Source organism: Podarcis filfolensis, assembly GCF_964270895.1.
Source record: "Podarcis filfolensis genome assembly, chromosome: 5".
NCBI classification, from domain to species: domain Eukaryota; kingdom Metazoa; phylum Chordata; class Lepidosauria; order Squamata; family Lacertidae; genus Podarcis; species Podarcis filfolensis.
In genome coordinates, this window is record NC_139608.1 from 98744796 (window position 1) to 98764874 (window position 20079).

General features: G+C 41.2%; 1 protein-coding gene and 1 long non-coding RNA gene across 3 annotated transcripts in view; one reads left to right on the top strand and one right to left on the bottom strand.

Annotated features, from left to right (window-relative positions):
• The window catches only part of ETV6 (ETS variant transcription factor 6), a 147705-nt gene extending 132859 nt beyond the window's left edge, over nucleotides 1-14846 (top strand). For both annotated transcript variants that reach the window (XM_083615848.1, XM_083615847.1), the window contains exons 6-8: nucleotides 2143-2285; nucleotides 4818-4918; nucleotides 11480-14846. In XM_083615848.1, the coding sequence (XP_083471974.1) occupies nucleotides 2143-2285; nucleotides 4818-4918; nucleotides 11480-11585 (350 nt within the window). In that variant the 3' untranslated portion in view covers nucleotides 11586-14846. The remainder of the gene's footprint in view (nucleotides 1-2142; nucleotides 2286-4817; nucleotides 4919-11479) is intronic.
• The window catches only part of LOC310763619, a 44113-nt gene continuing 36399 nt past the window's right edge, over nucleotides 12366-20079 (bottom strand). The window contains exon 2 of the long non-coding RNA XR_014548726.1: nucleotides 12366-14293. This is a non-coding gene — a long non-coding RNA (uncharacterized lncRNA). The remainder of the gene's footprint in view (nucleotides 14294-20079) is intronic.

Sequence of the window (20079 nt, forward strand, 5' to 3'; positions counted from 1 at the left end):
AACCCTCCAACTTCTCCAACTGCCCTCCAGCTTCTTTGCCATCTGCCCTTCCCCCATACCTCCCACACCCCTTTGCTCCAAGGCCCTCCCATTCCCCTTGCACCTAATAAAGGAGTGGGGGCTTCATAAAGTGGCTTGCTAAACCGCTCTTGAATCACCTCTCCCTCCTCTGCAAAATAGCTTTCCTGGGCAGGTTGCCACCAGTGCTGCTTGCTGGCCTGCCATTTGCCATCCTGGAGTTGATGTGGCCAGTTATGCCATGTGAACTGCAGCATGACAACAGCCTCACATATAGTGTCAGTTTGCATTTCTTAGTACAAAAAGTATTGATCTGATGTGTAGGGAAGTTCTGGAAGTTTCTCTGTGTGAAAGAAACAAGCAGAAGGTTCCTGATGTTTGGGTTATTCCTTCAGAGAAGCTGAGGACAGCTGGTTTAAACTGGTTCTCTGTCAAGGTCATGCTGACTCGAAAAGTAAGGCCAGAAGGAGCCTGGGTTTCACTTTATCTCTCTTTTCTTCTGGTGTAGTGTACATAGTATGCTTAGCATTAAGGTTTAGGCTTATTATAAGTTATTGTAAGTTTAAGTTAAGTCTGCCGCAACTGGATTTCTTACGGACTGTGCCAATCCTGAATGTATTGGATTTGTGACCATTATGCTCATTTGTCTTCAGTAGCAGTAAAGCTCTGCTGGATGAAATACAATTGATTGCCTCTGGTCTATTTGGGAGGGAATCCTGCAACATGTTTAAGTTTTTACTCTGCTAACAAGAATTGAGTAGAATTCTATGATATATAGGAAGACATTCAAGAGGATATACAATATGCTCTTTTTTATACAGTAATACAAATGATCTATTCTTCCTCTATAATAATAAATGAAATATATATAATTTGATTCCCATTTCTGTCTGAGGTAAAATTTCCTGGGGCTATAAATCAGGCATTGTCACTGCTGGAATTCATTCCTGCAGGAAATTTACCAGATCTGCTCCATCAGTAGAAAATAAATGGTAGTGTTTTTCTGCCATACTTTTGTAAGCTGGTTTGAGACTGTTATCTGTGCATATTCTTTCTCAATTAATGTTTATGGTTTGCTGGCTTGTTTTAAAGTAGATTTGAATCTTTTAAATGATATATTGTCTGTATCTTTTCATATTGGCATGAGCTATTTAAAGACCATGTTCAGCAGAAAAGCAGTACAGAAATGTTTAAATAAATAAGGGGCTGTAAGTCCACCAGTGTACTTATAGGGCACCTAGAAAACTAGTGTGATGAGACAACAAACAAATACAAATAAATAAATACATTCTATGCTGAATGCCATCCCATGGGGTGTGAAATTCAACCTTCCCCTTTCAGAATAAAAAAGCTGTCTTTGAAGTGTGACAATTTCTTAGCTTTGGTCTGCAACCAGTTTTTGAATTCTAAATTTCTCACTGAATATGCCTGTGGTGTAAAATTTACTTGCATGAAGCTGAAGGAGTGGGGAGAACTAACCTTTTTGCTTAACCAATCTAAAAATACTGGCATGAAAGAAGGAGGGGAGAAGTAATCAAAATTTAAATAATCTGTTAGACCTTTAATTAGAGATCTAGCCAGGGTGAAATTTCAATCCAATTATCAAAAGTGAAGGCATTTAACTACTTAATAGCTCTGAAGTAATTGCAGTGCTTTTACAGAATTATGCAAATGCTGAGTTGGAGAAAAGTGTTAAGGGACATACATATGGAATTTTCTGTTACATTAGCAAACAAGGATCGTGACAAAAACACAAAATTTCTAGAAACAAATTATTTCAAATGTGCATTAATTTTTTTATAGAAACAATTAGACAAATCCATGGTTTATCAAAGGCTAATGTGCATGATAGCCAAAGCCGCCATATATAGACACGGTGTATCTTTGAATCCCAGATTCTGAGGACAATCAACAGGGAACCGTCATCTGTTTCCTGATCTTGCTTATAATTTCCCTGAGGCGTCTGACTGGCTTCTGGTGGTGGGAGATGGAATGGACCTCTCATCTGATCTCCCGAGACAACTCTGGTGTTCTTAGGTGGAAATCTGAATTGTCAGCATCATTCCTGGTGCCCAGTTCATTCCAGGAGTGGGTCTTTTCAAAACCTTTGTGTCCTCTTCACAGACTGCAGGCTCCTTTGGGATTATGTCTATCAGCTGCTGTCAGACAGCCGGTACGAAAACTTCATCCGATGGGAGGACAGAGAATCCAAAATATTCCGGATAGTGGATCCTAACGGACTGGCCAGGCTGTGGGGAAACCATAAGGTAAAGAGCAGCTTAGCTTTAGTACACCAAGTATTGCTGACCTAACCTAGCAATGTTGGGCAGAGAAAGGGAGAGGTGTTGATCTCAATGCAACAGTGTCCCCGAGATAGGGGCTACTAAGAATCCACACAATCTGGCTCCATGCATGTTGCTGTTTCTTGGTCCATGGCTTGGGTGTAACAGAATTGTGATAACTGGGATTTTATTTTATTTTTTATGTAGACTAGGGGCTGCATCCTTACTCACTCTGCTTGCCAACCTCCCTCCCAGCCCCCCACATCCCTAGAGCTTTCCCTTGTCAAACCATGCAGCTACAAATATAGCTTTTCACCTTTCAAGCCCCATTTTTGAAGCCACAACTCTTCTATTCTGCAGCCCTGCTTTACATCCGTTTTCATCTTCACTCCTGTGTCTATGCATCCTCCTTTTGTGCAATGCCCTTTGCATACAATAGTAATTCCTGCACCTTCCTCCTACCACACCTTGCAGCCACCACCCTGTTCACCTTCTGCCACCACTCCTCTTCTGCATACATTTTCACTCCCCGCTTTCATCTTCAACCCCATTGCATACCTCCTCCCTAATTTTCTCAACTGCCCCTTGCACACAGACCGCCCACATTTGCAGGCCTGCTCCTCTCCTCTTCTGCAGCCCCTTTAGGCACACATGCCTTGCTGATATATATCACTGTATCTCTAAGATGAATAGAATCTTAAGAGCAAGTCTGTCAGTTATCCCGTTCGGTTAGAGAAGGTTAAGTTAAGTAATGGATGTTGTACATATGTGGGTATTTGCTTGTAAGTAAGATATCTATTCTAAGTTATTACACTGATTCTAGACCTGGTACCAATAAATGGTACCAGGAATGAGGGCTCCACATCCATGAGGCAGTGAGTGGTCTGAGGGAGAAGACTGGGAGGAGGAGGTGTCAACAGCAGAAGAGGTGGCAGGGTTTAGTGAACAGGAAGAGGCTGTGGCAGAGCACTGTTCAGACTCTGAGGTGGAAGTGGGGGCTGGAGAGCAGGGGGACCAGAAGACAGAGAGGCAAGCTGCTGAAGAGGCCCAAGAGTCTGCTGCTGCTGCTGCTGCTGCTGCTGCTGCTGCTGCTGCTGCTGCTGTGACTAGCTCCCCCTCCCCCCCCCCGGTCTCCTAGGACACACAGAGAAATGAAAGGGGCAGAGCAGAGGGGGGTTGTGTGCAGACATAGCCTAAGACTGCGCGGGAAAGACCCCGGAGAGGAGGAGTCCTAGTGGGCACTGGGGACCTTCAGTCCTTGCAACTGCTTCATCAGGGCAAGACCTAGAAAGCGTTTCTGAGACCACTAGGCCGGAGCTGTGGATTGTTTGCTTGAATAATTCACTTTACTGGCCACAAGTGATTCATTGTGTTGTGCTGACCTACGCCTGACTCCAGCCCTGATGAGGGGGAAGTTTGAGTACAGCAAGAAGAGAGCGGGACAGAACAGGAAAAAGTGGCTGCTTTAAATAGCAGCCCAGGGTTTAGTAAAGCAGGCACGGAGATACACTGAGGATTGCTTTCCCCTTGCCCCCCCCCAAAAAAACCCAGTTTTAACAAGGAGAAATAGCAGACATGGGTACTTAGCAGAGTTGGGTACTTTGAAATGAACAGCAAACAGCTAAGATAACCAAGCCTTTCCAAACTCCCTTGTCACTGTACTCAACTACCACTCCCCCCCCCCCAGTGTTATCCCCTGCATGCTCTACTCAGACCTCTGCAATGTTTAAGATTGCCACTGTTTTCTACTCATCCCTGCTTTACTCAAATCTCTGCTGTTGTTTAAAACCACTCTTTTCCTCTGTTTTTCTCCCACCTAGCTTTACACAAATTGTTGCTGTTGTTTAAAACAGCAGTTTTCCTCTCAATGTTTCTCCATCCCCGCTTCAAACAACCATTCTTTCCTTTTCAGTGCTCTTCCCTTCTTGCTGTACTTGTGCCTCTTCCAGGTGGTGCTGGACTTTCCTTCCTTGGAGGTTTTAAAGAAGAGGTTGGGTGGCCATCTGCCATGGATGCTTGAGTTGAGATTCCTGCATTGCAGGGGTTGGACTAGATGACCCTTGGAATCCCTTCCAATTCTATGGTTCTCAGCTGCCTCATGTGTGAGAGCTAAAGGACAAGAAGTTCACAAATAGTCCATACTTTACTCAAACCACCACCGTTTTCCTCTTAGTTTACTCCATTGCTGCTTTATTCAAACTTCTGTCATTATTTTAAACCCTCTCATTGTTCTTCCCTTCTTGCTCCCATGCCATGACCACTGCTGTTGTGCACTTTGCCTTCCTTTTTCCTCCCCTATCCTGCATATCAAGGACTGGGATGAGGCAATTGGGGGCTGTGTGATGACATTGTTAGATTTTTATTATATTGTGAGATAAAGTGATTCCCTCCCCAATTCTGTAGTCTACTAATATATGTGGGAAGCAGAACAAAAGGAAAGACAGAAACATCAACCACCTTTTTCTTTGTATTATTATGGTTTAATTATTGCTTCATGCTTTTCTTCTTTCTTTACAGAACAGAACAAATATGACATATGAGAAAATGTCTAGAGCCCTGCGCCACTATTATAAACTAAATATTATCAGAAAGGAGCCAGGACAACGACTTTTGTTCAGGTGATACTTCCTCATTTTTCATCCTTCTTGTTTGCAAGAAATTCTTTTTCTAAATTTCCTTATGGATAATGTTAGAGGAGGCTATAAAATAGAATGGTTATCGCCCTCCAGAAATGTAGCTAACCTGACTAAAAACCAAACTTCTGAATATCTGAAGGCTGGGGATGGGTTCACCAGTTCACAGCATTAAAACCAATATCTCAGTATCTATCAGTGTTGAAGTATTCCATGAGGCCACTGTGCAGACTGTATGTGCAGCTGGCGGCTAATGGATTGAAGTTGAATCCTGACAAGACTGAAGTACTGTTTTTGGGGGACAGGGGGCGGGCTGGTGTGGAGGACTCCCTGGTCCTGAATAGGGTAACTGTGCCCCTGAAGGACCAGGTGCGCAGCCTGGGAGTCATTTTGGACTCACAGCTGTCCATGGAGGCGCAGGTCAATTCTGTATCCAGGGCAGCTGTTTACCAACTCCACCTGGTACACAGGCTGAGACCCTACCTGCCCCTGGACTGTCTCGCCAGAGTGGTGCATACTCTAGTTATCTCCCGCTTGGACTACTGCAATGCGCTCTACGTGGGGCTACCTTTGAAGGTGACTCGGAAACTACAACTAATCCAGAATGCGGCAGCTAGACTGGTGACTGGGGGCGGCTGCCGAGACCACATAACACCGGTCTTGAAAGACCTACATTGGCTCCCAGTACGTTTCCGAGCACAATTCAAAGTGCTGGTGTTGACCTTTAAAGCCCTAAACGGCCTCATCCCAGTATACCTGAAGGAGCGTCTCCACCCCCATCGTTCTGCCCGGACGCTGAGGTCCAGCGCCGAGGGCCTTCTGGTGGTTCCCTCATTGCGAGAAGCAAAGCTACAGGGAACCAGGCAGAGGGCCTTCTCGGTAGTGGCGCCCGCCCTGTGGAATGCCCTCCCATCAGATGTCAAAGCGATAAATAACTACCTGACATTCAGAAAACATCTTAAGGCAGCCCTGTTCAGGGAAGTTTTTAATCTGTGATATTTTAGTGTATTTTTGGTTTCTATGGAAGCCACCCAGAGTGGCTGGGGAAACCCAGCCAGATGGGCGGGGTACAAATAATAAATTATTATTATTATGATGACAGTTTGGCACTTGGAGGATTAATCAAATCAAACTGTGACTTATGTTCAGCAAGTAGTGAATTTGCGATATTGCATTAATGTCAGCATGAAGCCAAAAATTGCATTTTCAAAAAATTCAGAGCTATTAAGACCAAAACAGGGGACTGGGTTTTCTTTTTCAGGACTGCATATAGCTCTTTATAATATTTGTACTAGTCCATTGTCACGCTGGTGACAGGTGGCACATGCTCCAGAATGAGGGAAGCATCAATGACAGGTAGGCACAGCAAGTGAGCACGGCTTGTGGCAGAAGGGGAAGCAAGAGGGGCAGCCAGTGAGAGTTGAGCATCTCTCAAGGGTGTGGAAGTGGGTAGTTTGAGCAAAAGGGGTGATGTGGCGCTGTGGATGAGTGAGCAGGAAAGGAAGATGGTGCAGGAAAGAAAGTTGCAGGAGTAAAGACAGAAGTGAACAACCCTGCTGTGTGAGGGTTAAACTGAAAATCCTCAGATACTTTGTATAAAGTGCTGAGGCAGGGATTATCATTGTAGTGAATTTTGGTTTTTGTGGGAGTTAAAGAGATTTTTTTTTTTTGCCCTGGTGAAGACTCTGTGGTTTGGTTGGGAGAACTCTAACATGCTGAGCTCCAGCCTTTGGAAAGAAATACGTTCTGTTATAATAATAAATTATTTATTGATGGGAAACCAATCATAATTTTTAAGGAGATCCCTACCAGATTTTTGCAAAAGAGAGATGGATATAAACAACTAATGGGATTGTTGAAGAAAAATGGAATACAACACAGATGGGGATTTCCAGAAGGGGTCTCATTTTATTACAAAGATAAAAGATTTAAATTAACTGATATTCAGGAAGTTAAGAAATTCATCAGAAGATATGGGAAAGAATTAGGAAAGGTGGACGCTGGTCTCGCTGGACCTGCTGGACCCACTCTGGATTCAAAGGAGGGAAAGAAGAAGAAAAAGGAGGAAAATAAGGAGGAGGAAGAAGAAGAAGAAGAGGGAGGAGAAGAAGAAAAGGGAGAGGAAGAAAATATTGATAAGGATAAAGCTACCCAACCTTAAGTTAAATTTTATTGACTGTAGTGACCAGAGAAATCACGTTGAAACTTATAACTTGGAATGTGAACGGTCTTAATAATAAATCTAAAAGAAATAAAAATATTTTAAAAGACGGAATTTGGATTTAATTTGTTTACAAGAAACACATGTGGCAAGATAGATAGATAGATAATACTTTATTCGGCTATATGCCCTGATTTATCGGGGAACATGTACCTCCATCTGTAGTAAGATTTTGTTGCAAATCAAGCTCCTCCAATCTTTGTTTGATGACCTTTTTTGCTGTAATTAGATCTAAATTTAGTATATCGGAAGGAGAGATTCCATAAGACAACAGTTTGGAATGGATTTTTGTTGCCCATGGGCTGGTAAATTCATCTCTCCAAAGGCACTGAATAAGATGGTAATTGGGCAATTTATGCCAAAGGGACAGCCAGTAATTAAAGGCATGTCTCCACATCAGGATCTCTAAGGAGGGGGTCTTAAGTTCTAAGCGAATAGCCGAGTTGCTTACACAGGAGGGTAGTTTCAAAAGGCATCTGAGAAAAAGATTTTGCAATGTCACCAGAGGCATGAGGTTTACAAAAGCGCCCCATAAAGGGACCGCATAGGCCATAGTTGCAACCACTTTTGCACTATAAACTTTTAAGGCAGATGGAACATGCATAGCCCCCTCTGTAAAGAAAAAGCGTAATAGAGCGTAGATAAGGGCTTTGCCCTTATTTTGTAAGTATGTGATATGCGCTTTCCATCCCATATTATGCTGGAAGTAAATTCCTAGATATTGAAATTTGTAGACTTGTTCAATTGGCTTCCCCTCGAGTTCCCACCTATACAATTTACGACTCCTGGAAAAAATTAGAACTTTAGATTTGGAATGGTTAATAGTAAGTAAATTTGTTTGGCAATATAACGCGAAGATCTTAAAGGCCCTCCTCAAACCGATTCTTGAATATGAGAGGATCACCGCATCGTCAGCATACAATAGTAAGAGGCAGCGATAGTCTGCAAGCCTGGGTGCATGAATGGTGGTTTGGGCCTCAACTAGGGGAGTTCTCATGTCACTAATTTAGAGGTTAAAGAGATAGGGGGCAAGGATGCACCCTTGTCGTACCCCCTTATTTATTGGTACTGAGTTTGTGAGATCGCCCTCAGGTGTTAACCTCACCCTAGCCAACGTCCCTTCATGTAATTTGATGATAAGCCACAACAGCCTTTTATCTATGCCCCACTTTGCCAATTTTTCCCATAGCAGCTCTCTAGAGATACTGTCAAAAGCCGCCTTCAGGTCTATAAAAGCGGCACATAGAAGACCATGAGTGGGGGACATGTGGCAAAGAAACATAGACATGTTTTGATTAACAAAAGGTTGGGGAGAGACTTTATAACTTCAGATGTAAATAAGAAAAGAGGAGTAGTCTTGTACATAAAGGAGAAGTATGATCCTAAGTTCATTTCCAAGGATGAAGAAGGGAGAGTGATTGTAGCCCAAATGATGCTGCAAGGGGGAGGAAATTATCATTGTTGGAGTTTATGCACCAAATGAAAATAAGGCTGAATTTTACAAAAAAAAAAATTGGAGGAGAGGCTGTTGTAATTCATGGATCAGAAGATAATTTTAATGGGGGATCAGAATGGAGTGGTACGGCCAGAACTAGATAGATCAGTAAAAAGGAAAGCAACGAAAGAAGGCAAGTTACTAAAGACATTCTTTGACTTGATTGAAAACCTTGGACTAGTTGATATATGGACACTAAAATATCCAACTACAAAACAGTTCACATTTTTGCCAAACCGAACCACAGTTTGGGAAGAATAGTTTATATATGGATATCCAAGGAACTAGTACCAAGAGTAATTAAAAATGAGATCACACCGGGAATACTATCAGACCATAATTCAACACTTATGGAATTGAAAGGGAAAGAACAGTCCTCCTTCAGATGGAGGATGAATGAAAGTTTATTTGATGACCGAGCAATAGTGGAAAAAGCTAAGGAGGTAATAAAAGACTACTTTAAGTGGAATCTACATAAAGAAACTGGACTTGAAATGGTTTGGGATGCGAGTAAAGCTGTAATGAGAGGCTTCTTGATACAGAAAAATTGCCACCAAAGGACAGAAAGAGAAAAAGAAAGAAGTCCTGAATCACCTCATGAAGAATGAGAAAAAGCTAACATTGAAACGTAAAGACGAACAAATAAAACAAACTATTAAAATGCTGCAAACTCAGTTCTCCATGTTGGTGAATCAGGAGGTTGAATGGAAGATAAAATTAATGAGACAAAAGAATTTTAAATCAGCGAATAAGACTGGAAAGCTGTTAGCTTGGCAGTTAAGAAAACGTCAAAGTCAAAATACATTTAATAAGATCAAAATAGGAGATAAGGTGACAGAAGATCCAAAAGAAATAAAGAAGGCCTTTCAAAAAATTTATAAAGATTTGTACAGGAAGGAGAAGGAAGATATGAAGAAAATAGAGAGAGATTTGGAAATTTATAAAAACAAATCTCATTAGAAAAAAGGAAACAATTGAATACACAAATAACAATGCAGGAGATTCAAATGGCAATAAAACGTATGAAGCCAGGTAAAGCTCCAGGACTGGATGGCTTCACAGCAAAATATTATAAGACTCTTAATGGACAATTGACACCTGTTCTGTGGGAGGTGATGAATAATATTCTGAAAGAAGGGAAGATCCCGAACATGTGGAAAGAGGCATATATAATGCTAATCCCTAAGCAAGATACAGATTGTTTGAATGCCAAGAATTATAGACCAATATCGTTATTAAATAATGACTATAAGCTTTTCGCATATATTTTGGCAAATAGATTAAAAGAAACTCTTAACGAGTTGATTCACAAAGATCAAGCAGGTTTTCTTCCTGGTCGACAATTAAAAGAGAATGTAAGACATATTGGATATAATAGAATATTTGGAGATCAGGAATGATAAACAAGCAGCATTAATGTTTATAGATTTGGAAAAAGCTTTTGATAATATTTTTTGGCATTTTATGAAGAAAAGTTTGGAAATGATGGGAGTAGGGGGATCTTTCTTGAGAGGAATAGACGCAATACACTCTGAACAGTATTGTGAATAATACTTTGATATAATAAAAGGTACTAATTGTCCCCATTATTATTTATTGCGGTCTTGGAGGTATTGACAAACAGGTTAAGAGAAGCCTCAGAAGTGAAAGGTATAAAAATTGGTGTAAAGGAATTTAAGTTTAAAGTCTTTGCAGATGATTTGGTTTTAACGTTAGAAGAACCTCATTCTAGTGTACCAGAAGCATTGGAGGAAATTGAAGAATTTGGACAACTAGCAGAGTTTAGGTTGAAGAAAACTAAGACTAAAATGTTGGTTAAAAATATGGTTAAAGGAAAAATAGATGAATTGCAACAAAGGTCTGGAATCTTGGTGGCAAAGAAAGTAAAATATCTGGGAATTTGGCTGACTGCAAAAAATATCAATTTATTTAATGATAATTACCAATTGGTGTGGAAGGAGATTAAGAGAGACTTAGAGATATGGAATAGATTAAAGTTGTCATTTTGTGGTAGAATATCTGCAGAAAAAATGAATGTATTATCTAAGATGTTATTTTTATTTCAAACGATTCCAATAATCAAGGGGACTGGACAATTTAAAGAATGGCAAAAAGTACTTTCAATATTCATCTGGCAAGGGAAAAAAACAAGGATAAAATTTAAATTACTAATAGATAAGAAAGAAAAAGGTGGATTCTCTGTGCCAGACTTTATTATGAGGCGTCCTGTCTCTGCTGGTTGAAGGAATGGATTACACTGGAAAATAAAGACTTATTAGATTTGGAAGGATACGACAACAGATTTGGTTGGCATTCTTATCTTTGGTATGATAAAGTTAAAGTGCATAGAGGTTTTACAAATCATGTGTTAGAAGATCTATATACGAGGTCTGAAAAAGGAACAAAAACTTGTTGGAAAGGAAAGCACCATGGTGGCTATCACCTGCGGAGGTATTAACTGTAAAGAAATTGAATTTAGAGGGGAGGTGGGCCACCTATGAAGAGATATTAATGAAAACTGACAGAGGTTGGAAATTAAAGCCATATGACCAAATTGAGGGTGCTTTTACAGGTTGCTTGCAATATCATCAAGTAAATGATGTTCTTTTGTGTGATAAGAAAGTAGGATTCAAAGATAAAAAATCTAGATTTCAAATTGAACTGTTGGAATGCAGAAGTAAATTGCTATCTAAAATGTACAATTTTTTTATTAGAATGGTATGCACAGGATGAGCAGATGAAAGAGGTTATGATAAAATGGGCACACTTTTTCAGATACCAGTACAGTAAGAACCTTACCCATGCATTTCTATGTTGCTTGCGTTTTCAGGTTCATGAAGACTCCAGATGAGATTATGAGTGGTCGCACCGACCGCCTGGAGCATCTTGAATCTCAGGAACTGGATGAGCAAATATACCAGGAAGATGAGTGCTGAAGAAACCAAGTCCCCTACTTCACTTTGGTCTGTGGAAGAGCAGTCTACGTGGAGGCACAGTCAGATGGGAAAGGAGACCCCAGGACTTAGCATTTACTTTGGAGACAGTGCAAGAGCCCAGAGTACCTTAGAAAAAACAAATCTATTTGCAAGGTGTTGGCAGCAAGACTTGAAAGAGAGAGGGGAAATATAGCACTACTGCACTGCTCCTTTTAGAGTCTCCCTCACCCGGGGATATTTTTGTTTAGTTTTGTTTTTGGGTTGGTTGGTTTGTTGAGGATTTTCTTTTCTAATTAATATGCCACTTGGCCTTTTTAAAGCAACGTTTGTTGAGCAAAACATCAAGTTTTTGCTTATTCTGAAGGCTTTCCTATGGAAATGTAGTACAACTGTTTTCTGTGCAAAGTCTCATAAGATGATTCTAAGATAGGAACAAATGGTGACAAATGCCATAAAAGAAGTGAGAAAATGGCTGGAGTTATTTTTATTCACGCTTGTCACAAAGGTTAAAGATTCTGGATGGTGATCCATGGTGAAAGGTATAAGAAATTGAGAGCCGTGAGTGGCCTATCTTGAGTGAGCATTGTGACTTGAAAGTGTCTGCAAAGCACCCCAGTCCCACAAGGAGAGATAAATGGAAGAGCTCTGCCAAAGTCAGTGGGCATCTCCACAATTTTCCAACTCAAGGAAGCTTTAAATGAAAACCATACTAATAGGAGAGGATTTTTGCTTGACTGAGTTTGTTGAGCCATCACCAGGGTATTTTCAGTTTGAAGAGGGTTTTTGTTTTTTGTGCCAGCCAACAGTCTCTAGGACAGAAGAAAGGTTTGTCATAAAAAGAGAAGGAAGGGGTTTAAGGCCCTTAAAATTGCATTTCTAGAAGCTCTGACAGGTTGTCATCACAACTATATGTGCTGGCGGGGAAACACAGATTGCATTTCTGGGCTGATCTTTGCATTGGTTATGTTTCGCTCTGTTGTATGTGAAGTTTTCTGGCTATCTTACCCATAAATATGGAATTTCATTTTAAAGGATGAGCATTCATGCCCTGTTAATTTTAAATGTTTTAGGTTCTTGCAGCTCCAGATTGGTCTGTAGCTTTTTTGCTGAGAGGAGTTTTGTGTGCACCTCTGTTGGCAGGAGGTCTTAGCCCTTTAAACATCAAGAAGGTTGTTAAATTATTCTGAAGTTAGCAGTATGCTACCCTGTGGTTCTCTATGACAAAATATCTTACTCTTCATAAAGTTCATATGTTCATCTGTACACACAATGACATAATTCTGTCTGTGCTGCAGCATCCACACTCAATGAAAGCTGTTCACAGGGCTGTATGTATCTTAAATGCTAATGAAATCAGTATTCTGTGCCATAATTCTGCATCAGGAATGCAGAATTTGAAATTGTATCACTTGGACCTGATATTCAAATTAAGCATATTTGCTGTGATTTAATTTGCATAAAGAGTTCTGCGTCTCTAAATGGGGTAAGGTGGAAAGGAATGGCTATGTCTCTCCACCTCTCCATCACTGGTAATTCTGCTCCGCCAACCTTCTGGCTTCTAAAATTTATTCTGAATCTTTAAAAACTTGCTCTTTAAAAAGAAAAATTAAAGTGAAATACTCAATATGTTTCTGCATTTGCATGGTAAGGTTATATAAAACACACAGCCCTGGTCATTGGCTGGTTTCTTACCAGTTTCCAGTAAAAGTCATTCACTATAAAAATTTCACAGCAGTATTCACTAAAAACTGGTCTGGGACTCTTCCCCCCCACCCCGAGAAAATGTTAAATAGTGAAATGAAACATACTACTGATAAGGGATAAAACTGTTAAATCTAAGATGCAACATGTGAAAATAAAAGAACCTTGCACATACATTTAAAGCATTCATTTTCACACATTTGTCCATCACTCTTCGTTCCCCACAGGTAGCTCCTCCGGCCCCTTAATTTTCATACCAGTTACGTAGCCAGCGCAGCATACATTGGCCAAGAGATACTATGCACTCTGTGTTAATGGAAAGGAGTCTCAGCAGAACAGCTGCATCCCAGATTTAGAGCTGCAGGTGGATCAACAAGTTTTATGGAATTGTTTCTATTGAGCTTCAAAGCCTGCTCACTGTTGACTTAAGAAGCTTCACATTGTCTGTTTTATATGAAAGGGGCCTCAAATTACATTTATTGTGTTTGAATTTGGCAGTTCATTTTTGTTGTTGCAGATTCTTAACATATTTTTATGAATGGCAGACTCTTACAAGGGGGAAGCCTACTTTCCCTTCAGTCACAACAAAGGCTGCAATTCTAAAAGCTTATGAATCCACACTCACACTATGGTCCCATTGTTCTTGCATCCATGTAAGCAGCCCAGACAGTCACAGAAGCAACAGCTAGGTGGGCGGGGGGGGGGGACGACGACATTTCATTGGATGGCTGTTAAATAAAACTGTGGATGCAACAGTGTGTTTTTTCATATTCAGGAACTGAATATGAGTTCTTGTTTCTCTGGGGCCAAACTATAACCATTACCAATTAATAAGGGGCTGCTTCTGAAAATGGCAGCTGTAGGGCCGGGTTTGCAACTGTTCACAAGATGTCCTGCACTTCCCTGTCTCCCCAGCAGTAGTCAGTGATGGGTAGAACAAATAGGAATAGGGAAATGCTTAAAAGTTATTGGGGAATGGGGAACCCTACCATAAAACCCACCTATACCTATACAGTGGTACCTCGGGTTACAGATGCTTCAGGTTACAGACTCCGCTAACCCAGAAGTAGTGCTTCAGGTTAAGAACTTTGCTTCAGGATGAGAACAGAAATCGTGCTCCGGCGGCGCGGATAATAAATTAGCTAAAGTGGTGCTTCAGGTTAAGAACAGTTTCAGGTTAAGTACGGACCTCTGGAACGAATTAAGTACTTAACCCCAGGTACCACAGTATACAAAATGAACATTGCAAGGACCCCTGGGTTCACATAAGGGCAGAGATTTCTTTGACATTCTCTTTAAATGGCTGCAGCCATGTGCAAATTAAGAATGAAATGCTGTTGTCGGTTTGCTTGGGTTTCTTTTATTAAAAAATCTTAAGTAAATTGTAGCCTGTTGATGATGGCTCTTCTTTTTGTTTCTTCAAGGTGTGGGGGTTAAGGTGATTGAACTGAATGAATGTAACAAAGAAAACAAGAATGCCTCTTCTCAGGGCCAGTGAGTTGCAAATAATTTTTAAATGCTTGTAATTACATCATCTCAATAAAAATTTTAATATATAAAGTTGTTCTGTTGTTTTTTCTTAAGCAAGTATATGCTGCAGGTAAGAACTCAAGGTGTTCGAGGCTTTACCTTCCCTCTCCTCTCCACCGCACCCACCTTTTTTAATAGCCACCTTTAGCAGCGCACTAATCATGTGAGAGAACACTGAACACTGAAGTTGTGATGCACAGCAAACAAAGGTAATTGAGTCTGAAGCTTAGTTCTGTGCTCCAAACTCATTTCTTCTGGTATAATGGTCTATACTTGAAACATGCTCCACTTCCATGAAAAAGTCTTGTCTGTTTTGAGAACTTAAGAGGATTTCTAGTTGCCTGCTAGAGGTCTAATGTGGACTATGTTCACATTTGCACCTTAAAGGTAAAGGGACCCCTGACCGTTAGGTCCAGTCATGCCTGACTCTGGGGTTGTGGCGCTCATCTCGCTTTATTGGCCGAGGGAGCCGGCGTACAGCTTCCGGATCATGTGGCCAGCAGGACTAAGCCGCTTCTGGTGAACCAGAGCAGCGCACGGAAATCTACTTGCACTTTGCTGTGCTTTCGAACTGCTAGGTTGGCCCTGCATTTTATTTTTAAAATAGTGCATGAGAATAGCACAATTCTCCCACTGAGCATGTAACAGGAGCACCAGTCCTTTACCTCTGAGGGTATATTTTGTGACTGTGGAAGTGGATTTACTGTTTGCACACCGATGATCTTTGGAACGTGAAAGGAGCTTCCCTCTTCACCAACCTCTCTCCCATATGCTCTACTTCTTGCTGCATCTGGGCTTTCAATAGGTCTATAGAGGTTTACCCTTCACATGAGAGGAAGTTTGGGGCTGGACCCACTCCCACATAATCCCCCTTACAGCTGTGTTCTGCTGAGGTCTGAACAGGGGCCTGTAACTGCTCCCACATCACCATTTAGACAGCGCCGCAACCCCAGAGTCGGCCACGACTGAACCTAATGGTCAGGGGTCCCTTTACCTTTACCTTTAGGCATGTTCAAGGAACACCCCTTCCCAAACATCATAAACATAATGCCCATGCCCTGTCTGCATGGACAGATATAGTCTGCATTCCCCCCCCCCCCTTTGACATAAACATTTGTCCAAGTCTTCACCTTTTACACTGCCTGATAAATTTACTGGTGATGACAGCAATATCTGATAGCAAAGGTAATAATGTCCTGTTTCCTTCAATGTAACCAGCAGGATGTGAAAATGGAATTGAATATTATACTTCAGCAAGTTTTTACTCAAAATTATATTGGTAACCATGATCAAATCTAGGCTTGCTTGCTCACTTGTTTAATATGGGACAGAAGTATATACTTAAATTTTGCTTTAGGAAAGAGTTTACACTGGCAGATTTCCAAAGATTTTCAAACAGCCCAGACTTGGGTGGATTCCATAAAAGTCTTTCTTGCATTACCATGATAATAATGGACTTATGATCTTCCTCAGTGTTTATTTGGTTGCCCACTGTCACAGAGTACAGGGGGAAGTGAGAGGAAAATAAAAGCCAGGTACATTGATGGTCTGCCTTCATAAATTAAAATTTGCAAAGCAAGAAACTTGCTTTTTAGCCCACCTGTCAGGGGTAAGTCTCAGTTCCAATGCCACTGTTTTACTAGAGAAGTAAAGTAATCCAATAAAAGCTGTTCCAATAACAACTTCCTTTGGTGTGTTTCGTAAGTTTTTGTCTTTGGAGACAACATAGTTTTGACTAACTTTCAAAGTTGTTCCATAATTAATAGATTTGGCTGAAACAATTGACTGCTAAGTGCTATTTTTATAGGGTTGCCATATTTCAAAAAGAAAACTGATTTTTCGATAGAATTGCCTAAAATCCAGGACAAAGCGCTGGGACATATGGCAGCCCTGATTTTTAATATGACATTACCTCAATCTCTTGACACTTTGATTATGTGATTTATCTTATTAAATAAGTTCATGGCATGAATGCATATGACAGTCATTACAGAAACTTTGCAATGGGGAAATTCCCCATTTGGGATGTTTCCTGGAAGAAGTTTGAACAATAACTTGAACAGCAACATTAGATAATTGCTATTTGTAATACAAAATATTTAATATTTGCTCATTTATTTCTTGATTAAATTTGTATATTGCCCTATACAAATATCCACAGATATCAGGGAAGTTCACAACATTAACTTATTATGCAATAATATTGGGAATTAACTATGGTAATAGAAGGAGAACGGAATTGCTCTTTGCTCATAGTACTGTATGAATAAAGTAATACAATGAAACCTTGCATCTTTAGGTGTATGCCTATAAAGGAAAATGTGTGAAGAGGCCGTAATGCAGGCATCCCCACACTTCCACGCAACCGTGTATATGTGTGGCGCAGGGAAGTAAATAATTCCATTCAAAGCCAGAAATGGTGGGAGAGAGCTGGAGTGTCCTTGGGACTTGCGAGGAGACCTTGCCCAGAGCCCAGAGGGCATCAGTCAAGGTGGAAGAAGCCCTGAAGAGACTTTACACTGTTCAGCCTCCCCACCTAGCAGCTGGTGGGCGGGATAGAGCAGCAGCAGTAACCACTTTCCTGCATGTCCCAGACTCCTGCCAGCCTGGGAGCTACAGTATTTTGGTATGAATTGAAGAGAGACATGTTTAGAGGGTGTTTAGAGGGTGCGCCCCACCTTACACAATTTCTTTTCAAAAATTTTAAATCCTTACTGATTTTAAATATTGCATCTATTCACCACAAAAAGGAAAAAAAAGAAAACACATCAAATACAAAAAATGTTACATATAAAATAAAGTTCTTTCATGTGTTGAGACTTCCGTCTTCTCAGCGTGGGTCCTTCGTTTCCTTGTTGACTGCATATTGTATGACATTTAACTCATCATAAATTATAATCTTTGTAGCATATGACATTGCAGAAGTTAATCAAAGCATGTCAAAGATTTCATACAGGAACAATGTTATTTTAAATATAATCTGTATATATCCCATTCGTTGTTAAACTTTTGGTTTGTCTGTATGTCTATGTAGAATTGGCAAAGATGACAGGAAAAATTAGGAACCAGACAAACCCCCTTATGCAATTTTATTTATGTGCACAGGGGCCCAGACTGTAACCCCCACATAAGTGGGGAGTCACCCATACCTGACATGGGAAGCTGCAATAGTTTTTCACAGATATACTCTGTCAGTGGCAAGTACGATGGAAGCAGATATGAACAAATCCTATTATGCAGAAGGATTCTGGGCCTGTCTAAAGTTAAGCGGGATTTGCACACTCAATTCTTTAAAATGTTTCATGGTACCTGTCAAGGCTTTTGTCGAGGCTTCGGGAAAGCTATTCCTCCACCAGTTGCAGCAAGAGCAGATAAACAAGGTATAGTCCTTTTTAATGGGTTTATTCAGTCATAATAGCGAGAGGCAAAAGAACGCAACAAGCCTTAACAACGATGTTGCTCCTAACTGGGCTCCTCCTCCCTCCTTCCTAGCTACAGCACCTTCCCTTACGGTGTCCGCTCGTGGTCAAATGTCTGATTCCATTGTTCCTGCACTCTTAACAAATGCCGAGTTCTGGGAGACGGGGGGATCAGAAATCCTCTCCAGTGACAATGTGTCATCTGGCTGCCCTGCCGCAGTCCCCTCCCCCCACTTCTTCTAACACTTCCCAACTCTTCTGTTTGTCTATCTCTGAGCTGTGACTTTCCTCAGAGCCCTCAAAACCCTGCTGTAAGTCAATGCTGCCTCCCTCTCCTCCTGCAGCGCCGGGAGAAGGGGGGAGTGATTTCCACCATTCCTCCTCCTGCATCTCACCCTCCTGAGTCCAGTCCCTGACAGTGCTTCAAGAACTGCAGGAGGATTAGGAAGGGCAAAAATCACCTATGCACAGCTTTCAATATTAAAAACTGGAGAGAGGAAAAGTAAGGGACATTTAATGAAGTCACAAACCATGTGTTCTGACTCCCCAGTATTTTAGCTCAGTCAAAGCTATCAGTCCTGACCTCTGGCTCATGCTCAATGGGAAAGGCTTGAGCACAAAAATGTGGGTGCCCTTGGCAGGCATACTTCAGTCCTTAGAAGCTATATTCCAGCAACTCTGGACATAAATATGCACAGCAGGGTCAAAAGAAATAAACAATTTAGTGTCCTCTTCCATTCTTAAATTGTGGTCCAGAGAACTGCTGAATGTATGTGCAGGTAAGGGGGAGGCAGCTGGAGGTCATACTTACTTTTTTATTTTACAAAGCACAATCTCTTTTTTTAACAAAGAAAAACAAAGCACAATACAGGCCTTTATAACTGACATACTTAGCTGCAAAACATGCAGTGAGGAAAAACCCCGCAGACCCCAGTGCATAAGAATCTCTCAGTGTCTCAAAACATTGGAAGAATGGCAGTTACCAGGGTCAACGGCAGATGTTCAGGAGACCAGCAGATCTTCAGCTGGCTTATAAAGACAGTTTGCTAGCCTGAGGTAATAGATTAGCAGCCAAAGCTGTTCAGTATGCATTGTTTTTTAACAATCCCTTTTCAGTGTTTGGCAGGTGAAGGGGAAGAGGCTGAATGACAGGTGAGTCTAACAAAGTGAGCATTGTTTCACTGCTCCTACTTCCCCCAAATGGTAGGAAGTTCAGGGCAGCCGTTTGCAGGTCCAGTTTCCTTTTGAATGAAAGGGAAATTGCCAAAGACATGGGCTGACTTTGTCATATCTGTCTGCTTACAAATACACAGGTGAGCAGGTAGAGAGCAAGCAGTTCAAGATTCACAACTACAGCAGTCAAGCATGGTAAAAACATAAAAGCTGCATTGGCTAACATTCAAGTTAAATTATGTTGTTCTCTTGTTCTGTTGCAGAGCTGAACTGCTTCTCTCTCAGAAGCCCCACCACTGCTGTCTGCCAACTTTTCTCACTGACTTTGTGGGTGCTCAGTCCCTACAATTATATTATTGTGGGTGCCCAGGCCCCCATGGCCCCCTGGAGCTGGTTCCCATGACTGGGAAGATCTCTTCATCAGAAGGAGAAGTAAACCCACTTGCTATTGAAACTTCTTCCCTCTCCTCAAGGAACCCTGGACAGGAACCCTGAGCTAAGAACCAAATGTTCCCTGTTGCAATCCTCTTGATTAATCTAACAATTTAAGAAATGCAAGCTTGCAACCCTAGTCAGCTTATGAATTGTGGCCACGATTAACTAAGTGTTACTTGAAGAAACAATGAACAATGCTTAAGAAACCCAGAAATTTGAAGAGAAGTTCCATGGTT